The sequence below is a fragment of the Cricetulus griseus genome, chromosome 3 (genome assembly GCF_003668045.3).
Source record: "Cricetulus griseus strain 17A/GY chromosome 3, alternate assembly CriGri-PICRH-1.0, whole genome shotgun sequence".
In the NCBI taxonomy this organism is placed as follows: Eukaryota; Metazoa; Chordata; class Mammalia; order Rodentia; family Cricetidae; genus Cricetulus; species Cricetulus griseus.
Window position 1 is genome coordinate 153,212,530 of NC_048596.1, and position 21,009 is coordinate 153,233,538.

The 21,009-nt window shown below is 43.4% G+C and overlaps 1 protein-coding gene across 3 annotated transcripts in view; it reads right to left on the reverse strand.

Annotated features, from left to right (window-relative positions):
- Window positions 1-21,009, reverse strand: part of Arhgap10 (Rho GTPase activating protein 10) — a 272,186-nt gene that overhangs the window by 194,318 nt on the left and 56,859 nt on the right. For all 3 annotated transcript variants that reach the window (XM_027410549.1, XM_027410551.1, XM_027410548.1), the window contains exons 2-3: window positions 3,444-3,539; window positions 3,300-3,361 (exon numbers count right to left, since the gene is read on the reverse strand). In XM_027410549.1, coding sequence (XP_027266350.1) covers window positions 3,300-3,361; window positions 3,444-3,539 — 158 coding nt within the window. The remainder of the gene's footprint in view (window positions 1-3,299; window positions 3,362-3,443; window positions 3,540-21,009) is intronic.

Below are 21,009 nucleotides of genomic sequence, written 5' to 3' on the forward strand. Positions count from 1 at the left end.
CAGAGGAAGAATCCTTCATTTCTGGAATGAAGGTATTTTGTTATTGTAGTTGTTAAAGTGGCACCTGCCCGAGGTATGGCCTGAGGTGTTTGTGCTTGAAATGTATGTATTTGTACATGAGATGTCTCGATGCTAGGCTTTCTATCAAAATGACAGCAGGGGAATTAGGAATATGGGAGACACAGGATCAGATGTCACACTGGGTGCGGAGAACATGCAATTAAACACGGTATTCTTATAATGCTTTCAATTTCCTGAACTAAACTGGAATATCTTGTTCATATCTTTGGGTGCCTGTGGCTGTTGCCACTACTTCCTCTCCAGCAGGTATTTCTGTTCCCACATATCAGTTTTGTGGGTTTTGGTGGGTTTGGTTTGGTTTTTCAAGGCAGGGTTTCTCTGTGTAGCCCTGGCTGTCCTGGAACCCGCTTTGTAGACCAGACTGGTCTCAAACCCACAGAGATCCACCTGCCTCTGGCTCCCTAGTGCTGGGATTAAAGTTGTACACACGTCAGTTTTAACATGCTGTACCATTCTTCTCTCTGATGTTCAAAGCCTCCCACAGACACAATCCTGTTCTCACATCTGCCCTGCCCCATCTTACCTCAGACAGAGACACTGTCAGCTTCCACAACAGGTGAGATTAAATCAGTGGTCAACTAACAGCATCTCTATGAACTGATATCTATATCAGAGTCAAGAACCACATTCCAGTTTCCTAACCTCATCAAATCACTCCAAGAAACCCAATACAGAAACAGACCATCAAGGCAGAAAGTGGTCACAAGGTATTTCTGTAAAAGTCTAAACCTCAGCCCCACTCTACCTAGAACCCCCTTCCTGCACACACCAGGCTCTCTAACAGTCCTTTACCAAAAAGGCCCCTTACCACATAGCACGGCCTCTCTGCCCAGCTCACCTACAGCTCCTTACCCATCTCTGTTCTGAACTGCATCACTCTGCCTGATGTTGGCTATGTCTACTCATCACCTCCCTTGCCAGCATATAAAACTGTGGATGTCGGGGCGTTTGCAATGTTTGCTACCTCAGATTCCAACCAATAAGAACATAAAAGATCAATAAATGCTGGTCACGTGCTCAGGATCCCAGAGAAGAATGACTAAATGTCAAAGAACACACACACACACACACACACACACACACACACACACACACACACACACACACATCTTACATGATATAAAGCAAGACATTCCCTCACCAGCCCACTCCCCCATGCCCTCACTTCACACAGTGTAGAAAGGTGGTATCATAACAGTATTTTGATCTACTGTCATATTTAGTCTTTTACAAAGCAGCAGAGAAATGAGTGACTAACATTACACAAACACTAACTGAACCTATTAGGATGTGCCAAGAAAAGCCCATGTGATCACACTATCTTCACATACATGACATGGAATTCTGGGTGTGTTAGGTGTATATGTTCATATGTGTACGCACCTGTTTGCAGATACATGTGCCAAAGGCCAACAGGAGATGACTTTCTCAACTATTTCCTCGCCTTCAGTTTTGAGGGCAGGTCTCGAGTCTGCAGCTCACCAATTCAGTCACTGTCTAGCCAGGATCCTCCTATCTTCACCGCTCTTGGTCACATGTGCACACTGCTGCACCCCAGCCTTCATCCATGAGGCTGGGAATCCTAATCTAAATCACTACCCTTGTGTGCTAAGCACTTTACCAAATGAGGCATCTTCCCAGGTCCATCCATGGACTGTTTGCTTGCTTCCTTTTGGTTTTTGCAACAGGGTTTCTCTGTGTAGCCCTGGCTGAGCTGGAACTCGCTCTGTAGACCAGGCTGGTCTCAAACTCACAGATCCGCCTGCCTCTGCCTCCCAAGTGCTGGGATTAAAGGTGTATGCCACCAATGCCCCGCCCTCCGTGGAATTTTTAACATCTAGAAAATATCTCAGAATGTAGAGCATGGTGAAAATGAAGAGATTTTAGAAAACAAGTCTGTGTTACTATTAAGATCAAAATTAATTGCATTCTTTGATTTTTGCCCCTAATGTGAATACACCTGACAGAAACTCCACTAGCTACCATCTGGGAAATTAAAATATGCAGGCCCTGGCTACATGGTAAGTTGGGAAGCTCAGGGCTTTATTGCCTACTTCACCATGTGATCTTGAGCAGACCATGTGCCTCAGTCTCCTCATTCATAAAACAGAGTGGAGTAACTATCTTTTCCACAGAGTTGGCATGATAATCAAAAGACTCAAATGAAGTAAGCGGCTGGGAATGACACCAATATACAGCCACGGCTGACTATTTCAGTTACCGTGCTCAGTACCAGCAGCATTATCGCATCTGAAACCACTCACATGTCAGTGTTTATTCTGAAGAACCAAAAACAGATTTTGTTTTTTTGTGGGGGTTTTTTGGTTGTTGTTTTTGTTTTGTTTTGTTTTTTGAGACAGGGTTTCTCTGTGGCTTTGGAGGTTGTCCTGGAACTAGCTCTTGTAGACCAGGCTGGTCTTGAACTCACAGAGATCCACCTGCCTCTGCCTCCCGAGTTCTGGGACTAAAGGTATGCACCACCAACGCCTGGCCCAAAAACGGTATTTTATTTTATTGTTTTATGTAGGCCCCTGAACCCAGGGTCTTCTGCAAGTTCTAATTATTTTAAAGCGCAGGGGTGGGGGGTGGGGTGGAGGAGAGTGAGAAGTGAGAACAGTATGTGGAAAGTTAGTGAGCATACTGTGAGTCGTTGTTTAATTGGAAAAGATACACAAACTTACAAGAAAGGCAAACATCATGTAATCCCCTTCCCAAAACCTCACTGCTGAGTTCCCAGGGTATTCAGCAGAACACAGAGCACACCTTCTGGAGAACCTCTCTCATTAGAGCCGGGATCGCATCATCCCAGGGCAGAGAAACTTCAAAGACATCCAGGTCTGAGCTCTGTCACCCTCATAAACTAGAATTCCACAGAGCTATGGCTCAAAATCCTTCTGCTCCCTCTACCTCCAAGTATTGATTCCTGCCTTCAGCTTTAGGCTATGTTCAACCTCTGCGTGGCATCTATGTAAACCAAAGGCAAACCAGCACCTAACCTTCTAGGTTACAGGTGCCTAGAGGTCCAGAACCTCACCCAAGAACTGATCACTGTCAGAACCACCACGGACCCAGAAACCAGAGCTGGGAAAACCCCATCATCGCTCCTCCCATTCAAAATACTAAATGCATCACAACTTCTGTTCAGCCCAGCTACACAGCCCAGACTGAACCCTCCTAGATATACTGTTAATCAACATATCTACATCCCTGATACTCACCATGATCTCTCTCTGTTCTTCCAGATTCTTCAGAAAGTTGGAAAATTCCCGTAAGGAAGCGTCTGTAAGGAGACAGGCATGAGTTTTGTTGCACGTGGCAGGTTGGGCGTGACAGGGGAGGCAAAGCAGCCCCTCCTTCCTTACCTATGCATCGCTCATCGTCAGTCTCCGCATCCCCGATAAACTCGAACTTGAAGTCTCTGAGAGAATGTGCAAACTTCCGCTGGGCTGCTGAAAGACCTAAAAGAAAGGCACCATGGTGAGCAGGGCCCTTGCTTTAAAGCCAAGTAAGGGAAAAGGCACAGGCCCAGGGCACCTGTCTCCCTCCCACCATACTCCGCCTTGCCCACTTTGCCGGAGCTGATCATCTCACATCTCTGAGAACTGTCCTCTCTCCTCAACTGTTAGAATTTATTGTGCAGTTCACAAGGAAATTAGTATCCATCCGACAGCATTCCTCCGGGTAGTTGCATACTCTGAACTGATACTACCATCCCCAACAACAACACCCACCGCCACCCCAATAAAAAAAAAAAAAAAAAAAAAAAAAAAAAAGGAGGAGGAGGAAGATGGAAAAGGGCTCCAGCCCAAGGGAACCAGAAGATTCCAAATAAAAATGTTCACTGAAAAAAGCACTACAGAGGTAACTTAAAGACTCAGATTAAATGGTCACAGTTAAAGGGTTATTATAATAATAGTGAAGCTAAATCTCCAAAGAACTGTAAGATGTTGTCATCTCTTTTTTTCATTACACGTTACTAGAACAGAGAAGTTCCACATGTGAAATCAGCCAACTAAAGCCTGGCACTCAGTGGTAGGACATGTGCTTAGCTTGCACACGGCTCTGCATGATTGATTAGTCACACAGGAAAAGCTGACTAATACAAATAATGCTGATTAAGCTAAAACTCTAAAGGGGACTGAAATAAGCACGTAACCACAGAATAAAAATAACTGCCGCAAAAACTGAACTTCTCTTTTTAAACTGGGCAAAACATGCATATCACAAGAGGAAGTGAAAGAAGTTAAAGAGGCCTGCAGCCACATGAAAAGGTGCTGCATTCAGTGGTCAGAAACCTAAAAACAAAAACCTCGAGATAGCTCAATCTCCTAACTGCCAAAAGCATGTGAAGAAACAAATCTCTCACTGGCAAAATTGGCATAATTACTTTGGTAATTTGGCAATTTCAGGTAAATTTGATGAAGTCCTACCTCCCAGAAATTTTGGTAAATTTCCAAGATAAAACTCTTGCACGTGAATATTTGCAGATGTGTAATAGAAAACTCTCAGCAAGACTCACCCTTGTAAAACCAGTTTGGAGTTTCTGCTAACAATACCAAAAACAGAAACAAAAATCATCCTATGTAGCCATACAATGTGAAGTATAGAAAACAACACAGAGGTAACTCTTAGGAGAGAAAGAGAAGAAAGCACTAACTAACTGTAAAGCAGATAAGATGGAGGGTTCCTCTTCTACTTCATGTCATGCACTTTTTTTAAATATTGGGGGACCACAGTATCACTTTTAACAACTCTATCATTCATTTAGCAAACATGTGGTCTGTCAGAACACAGTGATCCAGATATGGCTAGGACTCCTGCACTTGGGAGAGATGGACAAGAGAAGTGCAATGAGTTCCTGGCCACCCCACCCCAACCCCAACAAAGAAGAGCAGCATGCAAGTGTGTCACATGTGGACATATCCACTTAAGGTGTTGAAAGTGCTTCTCCATCTGAGCATGCGTATGTCAGTGTATTTGAGGCTGTGTCCTCAATACCCAGGTCACCACCAGAAGAGCGAAGGGAGGGCTTCCATCTAAAGACAGTATGCTGGGTGTACAGAATTCAATGTTCTAGAGTGGCATTTTTTAAATCACAGTTTTGCAACATTAATTTTCTAATTCCTCATGCTATTTGCATAGCCAATCTGACATCTCTCCTCTCACACATAATTCTGTACTTGTGCTAAGCATTTAGACTTTTCTTTTAACATACTCATTTTCCATTTTGGTTGATCTTCTACTATCAAGAGTTCGTATTTGTAGCATTTAAACATTTGACCACATCAAAATACACTTCTTTTAATAATTACAAATGCAACTGCTTTTCCATTGTTTAGTATGTTTTAGCTTTTCCTTTTTCTCTGTCCTCTACTGAGAACATTTTAAATTTATGTATTTTTCCAAACCATTCCTGATTTCAGATATATGCAACTTTTCCAAACAACAAAACATGGTTTCAGTTTAGGAAATGTAATGAAGCCCAACAAAAAGCTTTTTCTTTCTAATAACATCACATGTGAAACTCGACTAGTTTCTTACGACTAGATACACAGGCCAGCTCCATTCCTCTATTAGGAAGGCCAGGAAGGAGGCTACTGGAGGAAAGCTTCCTTTACTGACACAGGTTAAGGGCAGACTCCCACATATTCATTTATTTCTTATAATGAGTTGGCAGGTTGGTACAGATGTGGGGGGCGGGCATATTAAGATTTACAAATAGATTGGGAACCTAACAGTCCTAACCATCTTTGGATTGCCTGGAGTACCTCAGAGCTCCACACAAGTCCCTGCCTGACACCATTCTAATGTTCAAGACATTTCCCATTACTCCCAGGTCCTCTGAGAGTTCACTACTGGCACGGTAGCACTACTGGCAGTGAGGTGTTGCTGTCATGTCCTGCATTGTTGCTTAATGTGTGTATTGGGCTTAAAAGGTCGAGAGTGCTTTTAAGGTTTTCTATGCAAAAGGTCCTGTAGCAAGTGTGACAATGTTGACTTCCTCTTTTGCAATTTGAATATCTTGCTTCTTTTGCTTGCCTGATGACTCCAAGACTTCCAGCAATAAACGTGGTGAAAGCAGACACCTTTGACTTGTTGCAGACCATTTCCTGAGTACAATGACAGCCGTAGCCCGTTGTCTGTATTGTGTTAAGGCACATGCCTTCTATATCTAATAGCTAACCTTGATTTTATCGTGAAAGAATGTTGATTTTTACCAACTACTTTCTCTATGTAAAAAATTATAGTTTCGTTCTTTACTATATTGATTTAATATACATATTAATTTGCATATGCTGACTCATGTCTTCGATGAGTTCCACTTGATCATAGTACATATCTTTATAATATGCTATAGACTGGGATTGGTAGTGTTTTGTTGAAATCTGTGCGTCTAGATTCAAAGATACTATCCTATAGCTTTATTCCTACTTGAATCTTATTTTAATCCATTTGTGCTTTGTGATTCAGCTGCAATGTGAGGTCAGAGCACAGCTGTTGGTGTCAGATAATGTTTAACAGAAATCAGCAGGAAAGCTGCCTTGTCCTGAGGCTTCACATTTATCAATTTAATTCCAGGAGCAGATCTCACATTTACAGCCCTTTAGCCTAAAACTCACAGTGATCCTCCCGCCTCAACTTCCCATGAGTGGGATAGCAGGAATGAGTCACGACAGTGAGCTCCTGGTATTCACTCTGATGGATGGCTTCTTACTGCTGACTCAAGATTACACTGGCTATCGATCTGCTCATGGGTCTTCTATTTCCTGATGGCTAAACTGGCTGTTTGCTAACTGTGTCTGCTCAGGTTTCCTCCTTTATGATTTCATCTTGGTAGATGTATGTGTCCAGGAATGTTATGGTTCTCTCTCCATTATCACACTTGTTGGTACGCATTTGTTCTAAGCAACTGCTAAGAAATCCTTTACAGTCTCAGCTTACAGTATGGTTTGGAAAGGCCCCAGACGCCCCCACACCCACCTCTGCTCGAACAATGGCCTCTGTGTGCCTTGGTAACTTTTTAAGTGAGAAAATTGACTTGTTAGAGCAGATCCATCGACTTACTAACAACCTTTAGTGAAAACCATGAAATAACGAAGTTAGATACCAGTTGAGGTTGGTGTGATTAGGCTCTTTTTAGGTAACACTGAAGTTGCAACTGTGGCACTGATTGTGAGAAGATCGACAACCTAGTTAGGGTTTCTATTGCTGTGATAAAACACTAACCAAGAACAAATTGGGGAAGAGAGGCTTTACAGTTCACCATGAAGAAAAGCCAGGGCAGGAGCACAAGTTAAGGACCTGGGGGCAGAGCTAAGGCTGTGGAGGGTTGCTGTTTACAAACTCGCTCTCCTTACATACAACAAGGACCACCTACCCAGGGGTGGGACTGCCCGACAGTGGTCCAGGCACCCCCTTGCCAATGAACAACCAAGTAATGACCCACAGATATGCCACAGGCCAAGATAATGGAGGAAATTCCCTAACTAAGGTTCTCTCTTGCCAATTTGACTCAACCAAGACCTGACTAGCACATACCCCTAAATCTCCCACAGCTTGTACTCCGAGCATCTGAAGTACCAATGAGATGCTTTTAGAACTACGGCATGTTCTATCTTAAACTTGAAAAGAAAATGAACAATGAGGATAACATGCTATTCTCAGTGTGCTGCCTAGTTTATGTCAAGTTGACACAGAGTATAATCATCTGAGAGGAGAGAGCCTCAATTGAGAAAATGTCTCCATAAATTCATGCTGCAGGAGAGCCTATAGGGCATTTTCATAATTAATGGAGGAAGGACTCCCAGCCCATGGTGAGTGGTGCCATCCCTGGGCTGGTGGTCCTGGGTTCTGTAAGAAAGCAGGCTGAGCAAGTCATGGGGAGCAAGCCAGTAAGCAGCACCCCTCCATGTCCTCTATACCAGCTCCTGCCTCCAGATTCCTGCCCTGCTTGAGTTCCTGTCCTGACTTCCTCTGATGATGAACAGTGATATGGAACTGTAAGCCTAATAAGTAAGCCCTTTTCTCCCCAACTTGCTTTACCTGTGGTGTTTCATCACAGCAATAAGAACCCTAACTAGGACACACAGTAAAGTGCATAAATTTTACAAATCACATTGGGGTCCAACACCCTTTGTTAACTAGAGAAACTGCACCAAGAAGCTTGCATTCCTTGGCATACAAAGACCGAAACAACCAGACCATCCACTGTGTCTGCCAAGTAAGTGGCCGTGCAGCATGCACATTCAAACCAGAGCCCAAGTCACCAATGTTTTGTTTACAGAACAGTGTGTAGATTCTAAGAACTCCGTGTTTTCATGCCAGGGAATAACGCTGATGTTAGTCAATCCACATAACCTGAAGTGAAACAAAATCCCTCTAGGACTGGGAGCTGGCTTCAAGCTTTCTTTCATGTCTTCCCATTTGACAACACCAACAGCACTATCACACATTAAGAGCAGTGGGGCATCTTTCTCAAAAGAGAAAGTAAATAACTTACCTTGCAAGCTTAAAAAAATAGTGCAAACATCCCTGTGAGCCCACAATGCATTTCTGAGCTAGTCTAGGCCTGAAGGCCACATCGGAATGATTAAAAATGACACACTGATGAGGTAAAGGTACATCTAGCCAAACCTAAAAACGAACACATGTCCCAAGACAAACACACATATACACCTGTCAAAACCTAACATACCACTTAACAATCAAATACAAAATAACTTACTGGCTTTAAAAACTCTTTTGACATCCCGTTATACAGTCCACACTCAATAGCACCATCCCACCTTCTCTAAGCCATGTGCAATTCAGATGCACTGTACACACTGCACAGAAGTACAGATCAACTGCAGCTAGGTGCAGAATACAGAGCCCCCGTCACAACCAACTACTGAATGGGAAAGGGATGTCGGCAACTTCCGGGCCCACTGCCTTTCCAACTGTCAGAGCACAGGTTCTTCTGTTACATAAAACCTTTCTCAAATGCATGCACACACAGGCACACACATGCTCAAATGCATACATACACAGGCACACACAAGCACAAAGATAAAACCGGTAGCACATGCTTCCTATCGCTGCTACTACAAAACTGACCACAAATACCGTGGCTTTATTATCATTAAATTCATGGAAGTCATAAATCTGTGCTCTGACAACTGGAAAGGCACTGAGTTATATCAATGGTTTTGAGAGGGCTAAAATCAAAGTACAGCCAGGGCTCCGTTCCCTCTGAAGTTGTAGGGTCCCAGCTTCTATGGGATGCCCACATTCTTCAGCTCACGAGCCACAGCCACCAACTGCCTCATTCTGATCTCTGTAATCACATGCCCGTCTGTAACTTTTTAGGACCCACCGGAATTATATTTGTCCCAAGGTCAATCCAGGATCATCTCCCCTCTCTCAGGGTCCATAATTTTGTCACATCTACAGATCTTCCTTCAGTTTCCAGGGGTCAGGAGGAGCCACCTGGAAGACCATTAACCCCCTCTTCACAATGGAAGGATCACCTCTGACCACCTGCATTTATCAACTCAGCTAACACTGCTCCTGTGCTATTACAGACATACAACCAAAAATGTGGAGTTTTGGCAATTTTATCAAAATCACACAGTCAAGAGAAGTGACAGGGATCAGAAAGGCTGCTCAGGTGGAGGGAGGATGACAAACTTGCTCCACAAATGGCCGCCTCCCAGAGGACCCTGACGAGGTCACAGGCTTGCCCAATCTGGCAACAGCTAGACATCTTCCCTTGACTGTCCAAGGAACAAAGGCATCACTAGATGACCAACTCAATATCACACACCCATTCCAGGGGGAACTCGGGGATTCAGGCCTGTTCTTTCTCAGACGTGTCAGAACTGTTTGTGGTTTTGGCATAATCTCAGGAGGTACAGCACAGCAGGAGCAGGCATTCCTATGTGTAAAGAATACACAGTCCAACAGAGAAAAGAGTACATCCCAAAGACAGGCCGGCGAGGACGTACTTAAGTCATGTATGCCCAAAGAATCAATGTGTGTTTAGGGGTGAAGAGCCATGATCGGGTTTGGGGGACAAGTGCATGGGCAATTTCAATCCCAGCCTCCAGTTTAACTGCACATCTTAAACAAGGATGGCTGATAGGCCCACAGCATTTATCTTGGCAAGACTGCTTGATGAACATTAACTTTACTTGACAATTCTAGGGCAGTAACTAAATGTGGGCTTCAAAAACTGGTGGTCCTATAGAATTACTTTTTGGCTCTTACTTTCATTAAAATTCCCATGTGACTCTCTCGGGTACTCTGGCTATTACAATGGCCTCACAAATGCCTAACATCGTTTGGATGTTCAAGTCCAGGACTCATTTAAAAGATTTGAGGTGGGAACTTGATCTTAGAGGCAATATAATACAGTGAAACTATCTCATCCACAGGAAAGAAACCAAAGGCAGTGACTGGAAGCAGTGTGGACTTATGAGGAAAAGGTGTCCGACCACTCCAGGGTCTAGCATCGCTTATGCATCAGAGGGGAGGGGATCTGGGACAAGACACAGCTTTGCCATTTACAGAGTTACCTTATTTTGGAGGGGTTTCGGGGTTGACACAGGATCTCTCTACATAGTCCTGGATGTCCAGGAACTCACTGTATAGATTCTGATGGCCTTGAACTCACAAGAGATCCTCCTACCTCTGCCTCCTGGGTGCTGGATTAAAGGTGTATGCCACCATGCCCAAACCAAATTTACCTTTTACAAATTGAAAGTAACCAGAACACCAAAAGTGACAAAGCAGTTCATGTCACACACTGGTGACTAAGAAGCACAACCAAAAAGGAAGTGTGGCTAGTGGATTTTCTCCTTTGCCCCCCACCACCTATGGGGCAGTGCTGCCCACTTTCAAAGAGGCCTACTTCCTTCGTCAAGCCCCTCTGCAAACAGTAGACACAGACATATCCATCGGTGCATTCTACTGATCTGAACACTTCTCCATCCTGTCAAATTGATAATTAGAATTAACAATCACATTGAGGAAATTTTAACACTTGAAATTAGCTAGAAATTTATTTCAAACAGTGTTCCCAAATAGCCGGAGAATAATAACTGTCTGATATTTACTTTGCATTCTCTCTGGGCCACTCAAGTATACAAGACAAGAAAGTGACTTGCACGTGTTAGTTCATTTGATCCTCACCTAAGTTCACATCTCATTTACAAAGGAGCACAGGAGGGCACAGACAAGGGACACTGTTCCAAACGGTAAAGCCAGGGATGGAACCAGTCTTATCCACCATATTTCATCCACTTCAGCATAAATCACCGCTCCTCAGCCCACGTTCAGCCTCAAGACCCTTCCATTACAATGCCATTTTATAAAGTGTAAGTAAATATTCCAAGTATCTTCATCATATAGAAACCTAGAAGATGGGTGTAAAGTAGAATATCAAAAAGAAAGAAACATTTTCCAAGAGTTACACTGAGGCCAAAGCCAGCAGGAAGAAAAAAGGGAACAGAGCAAGTGTGGAAATGTGACAACAATGAAGAAAGCTGGTGACACAGTGACGTCTGTGAGGGCTTCCTCCAAGGCCAGGTCAGCATAAGTTCACAGACGGCAGCCAGCATAACCCACAGCACCCCAGGGCCCACTGACATGGTGATAGCAATCCTGAGAATTAACTCTGTTGGAAAGGAAGAACCTACCGAATAAATAAGATGCCAGGTAAAAGCAATCCAACCATGAAAAAGGCTATGGATATTAAAATATTATAGAGAGTGAGCCTAGAACCCTAAAATCTTAGCCAGGGATCTTTTATATCCTCTTTTTATACGGTATATTCTTCATTTCTAGATACTCCACACTGAGTATACTTTTACCATGAGAAAAAAAAAGGACAGGGATGTGGGGAAGGAGAGAGGGAGGGAGGGAGGGAGGGAGGGAGGAGGGAGGAGGGAGGGAGGGAATGTACACAGACAGATACCAACTGACCATCACGAGAGACAGAGCTGAGGACTCCATGGGCAAGCTCACAAGGCAGACTGCCCCACCCTGCAGCTGAGACTGACTTTAAGTTACTTTATTGCCATGTGCCTCATTTAGACCAAATCCTCTAGGGAGTAGGGACTCCATTACATAGTGACATCATACCTGCTATAGTGTTACTGAAGGAATGGCCAGTAATTCCAACACAAAACTACCTTGACAAGGTGAAAGAAAAAAAAGAAAGAAAGAAAAAGAATTTCCTCAGGAGGACACTGGGCCCACCACTTCACAACCAGACTTTGAGAAGATGTAAGAGTTACAGTGAGATGTTGAAACCAAAAGCAAAAGATAACACAGGCTCAAGAAGCCGTTGAACTTAACAGAACACCAGTCATGAAGACCAGAGCTAACTAAGCACCACAGGAAAGTGGAGATGGATATGGTATTGACATCCCGGCTTCTCTCTCCCCCCAGGTCCTGGTCCTGGTCCTGCTCCCTACTCTTCTCGCTCTGCACCAGCTCTCTCTGGGCCTGGGCCTTCTCCTTAGGAAACCTTTCCTGGTTGTGGGGCCTCTCTAACCCTCGGATTCTCTCCTGGCCCAGGATCACTCTTCTCCAGGTGACCTTCCCTTGCCCTGGAATCTATCTTTGACAGGTGATCACTCCTTGCTGACAGCTCAAAGACTGTCAAAGATTTTATAAAAATTAAAAAGATAGAATCTGTCATGCAAATGGCCCCAGGAAGACCCCAAAAATTAACATCTGGAAAACCAAAACTCTGAGTTCCTTCCTCAAAACGCAAGTCCTTGAAGACCAGGCCTAACTAAGTTCATGACTATAACCGTCACCTGCAGTCTGCAAGCACTATAGACACCTCTTACAAGCAATGGAACATGGGTTTGGCTTTGCACAAACACACCCACCATGCACCATCAATGCAGACACAAGACACAAAGGTCAGATGACTGGTTGCACCTTTCAGTTCATTCTTTACCAGGTTCTAGACCAATGACAACTGACAGTGGGGAAAGACTGAAGTAAGCTGGACCAGTAACTTGAGGGGCCTCTCCACACCCATAGAAAGGTATATAATACAGTGTGTACAGAGAAGACACTATGGGAGTCAGACTGAGCCCAGACTCTGACAATCACATGTATGTTTTACACAAGTAAGGCTACATGCCTTTTGGGAAGATCACAGCACAAAGTAACTTGGCCTAGAATACAGCACAGTGACAGAGGCTAGGCTCTGGTTCAGGCCATACTCGGTCATATGCCCAGCCATACACCTCTGAGTACGTGATAAACTTTTCAATCTTACATTTGTTCATTGACAATGTGAGGATAAAGACAGTTTCTGAAACAACTTGTAGGGAAGCAAAATAATGAACCAAGGATTACTAAATTATCCTGTCAGGGTAACAAGAGAATGACTGGAAAGAAAAGAAAATCGGAAGTAAAGACAGGAGAGATATAGAAAAAAGAACTGCATGTTAGCCATTTCATAACAGCAGACTGGACGGCAATTCTGCAAGAAGCTGTAGGTGAAGTCATGGCCACAGAGTGTAACTGTCAATTACCTGTAGAAAGGAAATCCAAGTGAAACACCGAATGTTTTAAGGGAAAACAGAGAGAAGTAAGCCATGAAGGGGACATACAAACAGAGTGACAAAGGCAGCAGCAGACAGAAGCAGTATCAGGCATGGAGTTCATGGCAGCTCAAGGTGCTGTAATTAAAAAGTAATAATTAAGCCAGGTGTGGTGACTCACACCTTCCAGAGGCAGGTAGATCTCTGTGAGTTCGAGGTCAGCCTGGTCTACAGCCCAGGACAGCTGGCAGTTACACAGAGAAACCCTGTCTTAAAAAATAAACAATAATATTAATAATAATAATAACAACAAAACACTTTTCTAGGCTGTCAGATTTAGTAAGAACGTGTTCTTTGGTAAATCATGTTTGGCTCTTGCCACTTCCTGCACTCCCTATGAGACTGGGTCATGTTGCTACCACAGCCACAGGTACAACACCAAACCCACTGTCCCCTGACTCAGGAGGGATATAATGAGGCACACATTTTTAAATGTGAAAATGACAGAAAGCTGTCACCTTTAAAATAAGGAAAACAACTTCATTGCCTGAAAGTACACAGAATTCAAAGGTATATCCCAAGAGAGAGATAAGTGGGAAAGTATTTAGATTTATTTCATATCAAACCCATAAACAGGGAAAGATAGTGCTTTACAAATCATTGACACCAAAACATTCTAGTATAAATTCTGTATCTTGTAACTATTCCAACTATTCTCTCCAAAATTTGATTTTAAAAAGTATTTGATTTTTGAATTATCATTTCTTTATGTAACACATTTTCAACCATTCTGATCATCACAATTTTATAACTTTGTTTGGTTATCAGTTCACAATTCTTAATTATGATAAACTATTATACTTCTCAGGGGCTGGGGTGCACACCTTTGATCCCAGCACTTGGAATAGAGGCAGGCAGATCTCTGTGCAGTCCACCTGGCCTACTCAGGAAGTTCCTGGCCAGCCAGGGCTACACAGTTAGACCCTATCTCAAAAGGAAGGGAACAGAGGGGGAGGGAGGGAGAAAGGGACTTCATAAAATCTACCAGCTCTCCTCAATCTTCATATCAGAAATGAGGGGGGCTCCCATGAAAAGCAAAGTTAGTCACACAGTCATGCCAGCCATCAAACCCAGGCCTCTCCAAGTCCCAACTTAGCATATTTCATTCTTCAAGTTTCAGCTTGCCATGTGGCAAAGGTGCCTCTCCCTCTGTAGTGTAGCATCTGCTCACAGTCTTCAATCTGAGAGGCCTGGGAACCTGAGAGCTTTGCTGGACAGAACCAGGCAGTAGGGAAGTAGGTGCTACAGTGCCCATGGGCAACACTACTCTAAGTGCCACTCCCTGTACTGACTGTCAAAGGGACCCCTTGAGACAAAAACTTAGGACAGAGGGTCATTTTATTACTTTAGTTTTTATTAGCATATAGAATGTTGGCCATCACTGTGGAACCCTTTCCCATCTCCTCCTCACCGCTACCCTCTGTGCCCTTCTATCGCCACCCACTGCCTCCTTTCCACCTTCATGTTACATATGGAATCTGGGCAGAGTATAAGTTAACTGGGTCCCTAAGCTGTATTGGAGGCCTGGCTTCCCCCTCCTCAAAAAGAGAAGGCAAAATTTCCTGGTTGAGAAGCAAATTCCTATCTCATGACAAGCGTATGCTCTAAGAAGATAGCCAAGGGTCTAAAAGCCAATAGCACTAACAAGAGCAGTGGCTCTCAAGGAGGCCCAATGCATGTTAGACCCACAACAACCAGGCAAGTCAGCATATTGTTAATGGAGGACACAACACATCAGATAGGTGAGGGAGGAGTCTGCTCAAGTGAGTTGAAGATACATAGGGTACACTGTAATAGAATACTGAATACATGTGAACAAGCTACCAAGGTTTAAATGACACTAACAACTTAACAAACTGTACAACATACACATATAACTTCTGTGTCTGAAGATATAATTTAAACAAATATGGAGATGCATGTAATCTGGGCAACCCACTGGGCACTAAGCACCCACTTGGTAAGACTGATGAACACAACTACTCAATCTGTCCAATTAGCTAGCTTCACATATGGTTCTTCAGAGCTCTTGGGAGCCAAACAAACATAAGGACTAACTGGATGGAATCATACATCTTATAAAGCTCTACAAACACTTATTTTATGTGTATGAGTGTTCTGCCTCTGTGTATGTATATGTACCATGAGCCTGTCTGGTGCCCATGGAATGAGAAGTGGGCAATGGACACCCTGGGACTGGAATTACAAATGCTTTTGAGCTGCCATGTTGACACTGGGAATTAAACCTGGGTCCTTTTCAAGAACAGCAAGTGCTCTTAACCACTGAGCCAACTTCCCAGTCCCATAAATAAGATCTTAAAAGAAAACGTATAATCTTAAAAGAGAACTTACAGGGTAGAAGATAATTGTGTGTTTGTAAACTCACTGCCTTGCTCTAAGTGCACAGACTTGGAGAAAAGATAATGCTAGAACGGCACTCCATGTTCGCATGAACTTTCTCAGGCCTATTAGAATATCAACAAGCAACACTGGGTGAACAGGGTCTTTCATTTTAACTTCTTTTGTTTGGGTCTTTGAAGGGTTTTAGAAAAATCAACAATGACCAGCACCTCACATCCACACCTAATATACTTCCCTGTGTTGTCTGACTCAGAGCAGGTGCCTGGAGCCTTCCAACAACTGCCAACTGAGCTGGGATGAAAAGTGACTGGTGAATATTATAAATAAATACTAATGTAAAACTGAATTTGTGCGTGTTGGGGTTGGGAATTTAGCTTAGTGGTAGAATGCTTGCCTAGCAAGCACAAGGCCCTGGGTTTGGTCCTCAGCTCTGAAAAAAAAAAAAAAAAAAAAAAGAATTTGTATGTCAATGTAAGAAGCTGGATCCCATAGAGAATCCTACAAAAGAAAAGAGTGTTAGGGGCTGACAGCACACCCCTCGGTAGTACAGGACATGGGGCTGTGGGTTTGATCCCCAGCATCTAAAAATAAAAAAATAAGCACATCATTTTTAAAAAAGAATGAAAAACATCTAACTGCTTAACTTGTGCACTTCTCCAAGTGTGAGACACTGAAAAGGTGGCATGGGGAAGTGTTTTGAGAGGCAGCGAGTCTACTGCTGCCTTGAAAAGCCCCACACGATGCTCACACCAAGAGTCATTTTGTTTGGGTGGTGTCACAATGTTAATTACAGTGTTGACTTTCTTTGAAGTAGAGTAAGAATGGTGATGACAGTGGTGATAGAGCTTTCTTTTGTAAGGAGTATTTTATAAGGTCATTCAGAAACTATGTCATTTTAGATTTTATCAAAAGTGATTAAGGTTGCATCAAATATACAGTAGATATTCCATCTCAGTCAGTATAAGACTGGGTCCTTTCCTTATTTGGACAGGTTTGTACTTTGTGAATTCTCTGCTGTGTTAAATGTTCTAAAGCCCAGAGCATGGCTTCAAGGTCTCCACTTTCATCAAATAAATAAACAAACAAACACATATACATATAAATCAGCTCTCAGTTCTGCTTAAGTACCACAAAACCCTGAGTCTAATCACATTAGCCTGACTAACTGCCAAGATTCCTTACCTAGAAGACAAGTAAGATTACCTGAATACAGGAAAATAAGTCCTAAATGTTTCTGGTAATTTTGTAATTGCTTTTAAAATTCCAGCATTTGATGGGGTTGGAGAGTTGGTTCCAGAGTTAAGAATGCTTGCTCTGCAATCATAAAAACCTGAGTTCAGACCCACGTAACAAGCTGAGCGTGGCCACAACTACCTGCAGCACCAGATTCAAGATTCCAACAACAGTGGCCTCCCATCTAGCTGAGACACATACAGTTCTATGCATTCTTCTGGCCTTCCAAGGCAGGCAGGCAGACAGGCAAGCAGGCTGTCTCTGTCTCTGTCCCTCTGTCCCTCTGTCCCTCCCTCCCTCCCTCCTCCCTCCCTCCCTCCCTCCCTCTCTCTCTCTCTCTCTCTCTCTCTCTCTCTCCTGGGAAATGAGAGACCACAAAGGAGACTTGCAAAAGGCTGGAACACAACCATGTGTTCCAGAGCTGTCGTCACAGAGAGCACAGCATAGCAAAACTGCCCAGGTCTACCATTTCCCACCCCAACAGCAGGAGGAGATCCAAGTCCATATCAATCTCAAGCTCCCCTGGCAGCATCAGACCAAATACTACACCATCCAAAGTGGGTGTATCTGAAGCCCCACAAACCATGTGCAAGTCAGGGTCAAGGTTCGTGCAATGGACCAGGCAGACCTAAGAAGCAGGTAGAGTCACAATAAGTAGCTTCACCTAGGAAACCTCCTTGGTACCATGGGCCTAACTGGGCCTCCTTTCCTTGGCCCAGAAATAGGAGAACTACGGTATGCCACTAGAGATCCCATGTCACCTTCACAATGACTCACAATCCCCTAGGAAGTCGCTGAGTCCCCACAGGCTTGACATTACCTTTCCCTACCGAGAAATAGCTTCATTATCCAGTCTAGGGAAATTCCCTCAGCCCTCACAGCCAGCCCAGTGGGAAGCAATGAGAACAGAGCCCAGAAACAGCTGATCAGTCAGAATAAAGTATTTTCGAAAATGCTCCCTCAGAATTGAACCACCACTGGTAACACCGCCCACAAATCGGGATCTGTGAACTAAAATAAACTAGCAATTGCCTGCTATAACTCAAGATTTGCATAGCATCCAGGGTATCTTAACAGGCAGTGTGTCCAGGATACAACTGAAAATCAATCATCAGAAGAAACAGGAAAACCATCACCCAAAGGAGAAAGCCAATCAGCAGACACTAGCCCTGGAGCAAATCAAGTCTACAATAGTGTAAAGCAGCCACCATAGCATGGCTTCAACAATCAAATATAGGAAGTTTGTTGCAGTAAGCAGGAAAATTTAAAATATATGTATCAGCAAAGAAGCAGAAGAGACTGCTACAAGTGGCCAAGAGGCCAAACATATACTGATCTTGCAGAGGGCCTGAGTTTCCAAGAGATGAAAGAAGTAATGGATATAAATTCTAAATCCAGAAAAACTATCTTTTGAGAGCACTGGGTGCTCTCAAAAACCAAAATGTTGCTACCACAATTAGAAAAAAGAATTTCACATTTCAACAAAATTTTCTACAAAGATGACCTCTTTTTAAATTGACATGACACATACAAAATGCTTAAAGTGGCTTTGACTATAAACCACACAAAATAGATCTGCCCAAGGGTTGGTCCCTCATGAAAAAAAAAACACAAAGGAAAGAACATTGGTGCGCATGTGCGCGCGCGTGCGCGCGCGCGCGCGCACACACACACTCATTCACACACTGGCATGAGGGGAAGAGACAGAATAAGATGGATACCATAAAAAAAAAGAGGTCATAGTCACCAGACTTAGGGGAGCTACAGCAGATTCTTGCTGGGAAATTCATAAACATCAGAAATTTCACAGGTGATTGTTGGTTTATGCCTCCAAAGATGAGAATGGTGTGATGTCCTGGTTTGCTTTCTACTGCTGTGATGCAGACCATGCCCAAAAGCAAGCAGGGAGGAAGGGTTTACTCCAGCTGACAGTTGTAGTCAATCATGAGGAGAAGTCAGGAAAAACTCAAGACAGGAGCTGAGGAAAGGGCTGATGCAGAGACAGTGGAGAAGTGCTGCTTACTGGCTTGTTCCTCCCAGCTTGCTCATCCTGCCTCATGCACCTCAGTTGTCAACTGGCAAAGGGTAGCACTGCCAACTGTGGCTGGACCCTCCCACAGCTGTCAAAAAGACAAAATAGCCCTGCAGATTTGCCTAAGGGCCAACCTAATAGATGTGTTTTCTCAACTTAAGTCCTTCTTCTTGGATGACCCTGGCTTGTGTCAGGTTAATTAAAAAAGAAAAATCTAATCAGGACATATGACAAACTGGAAACTCCTGGGGAATGCAGAGTAAAGGGGATAATTGCTGTAATTAAGGAGTGTGCCACTATTGCCCAGCCCGACGATTTTGAAGACAAAACACAGACACACAGACACAGACAGACACACAAGCGCACACACACAACACACGCACGCACACGCACACGCACACATACATACGTACGTTTTAGTGACTTTGGTGCTGCCATACAAAATCAAACAAAAAGAAAGAAGACTAAGAAGTCAGAAGAGCAGGGCACTCATCCTGTCCATCTCAGTTAAGCAACTTAGAACCACACAGCATGCCAGGCTGCAGGTCCAATGCTTAACATACAAACATTTCCATCATGGCCATTCTTCACACAAGAGAAGGCACTGAAGGGAAAGAAGGGAAAACAAAGCAAATGACATCATAAGGACATTTCAAAGCCCAGTCCTCTAAGAGACAAACTACACAGCATAAGGGGAGAAACAAGAATAAAGTTTGGAAACTTGGAACCATAAAATGATGGAACTACAGTGCTAATAGTTTAAATATCTGTCTCCAAAAGGACTTGGGTAATGAAGGCTTGGTCACTAATGCAGTAATGTTCAGAACTGGGGCCTTTGAACATTAACAGATCATAAGTACTCTAAGCTCATCAATGGATCAATACATGGGCTCATTTTTATTCCAATGGACTTTATCATTTATTAGAAGAGGGTGTCCAGTAGAATGCAGAAGGCAACTGGAGGTGTGGCTTTGAGGAATGTTCTGTGCCCAGCCTTCTCACACTCTCTTGGCTTCCCTCCCAGCCAGTGTTGTTGGTTTTTACTCTTTTGACTTTGTTTGGGGTAGGGGGCAGCATGCCAGGGAGCACCCAGCTCCCAAATAAATCACACACAGAGTCTTACTCTTTCTTATAAATCCCTAGTCTTAGCTTGGCTTGTTTCCAGTCAGCTTTTTTTAAATTATTCTTGTCTACCTTTTGCCTCTGAGCTTTTATCTTTATTCCTGTATAACTTGTTTTACTTTTAGTTCGTGTCTTGCTCTTTTTTCTTTTCCTCCCAGATTTCTCCTTCTATTTATTTTCTCTGCCGCCATCCCCACCTATCCTTTCTCCTGCCTCACTATTGGCCATTCAGTTCTTTATGAGACCAATCAGGTGTTTTAGACAGGCACAGTAACACAACTTCACAGAGTTATTAAACAAATGCATCATAAAAGAATGCAACTCACCTTTGCACCATTAAACAAATGTTGCACAGCATAAACAAATATAACACATCTTAAAATAATATTGTACAACAAGCCAGCAGCATAAGGCAAGCAGCTTCCCTCATCACACACACCACCAGGTGTCCTGTCTCTATGCAGACACTGAACCAAGAGTGCAAAGACTGAAATCATGAGTCAAAATAAACTTATCTTCCTTCTAAATTATCTCTCCTGGGAACACTAGCCTGTCCTAAGAAATAGGAGCTGA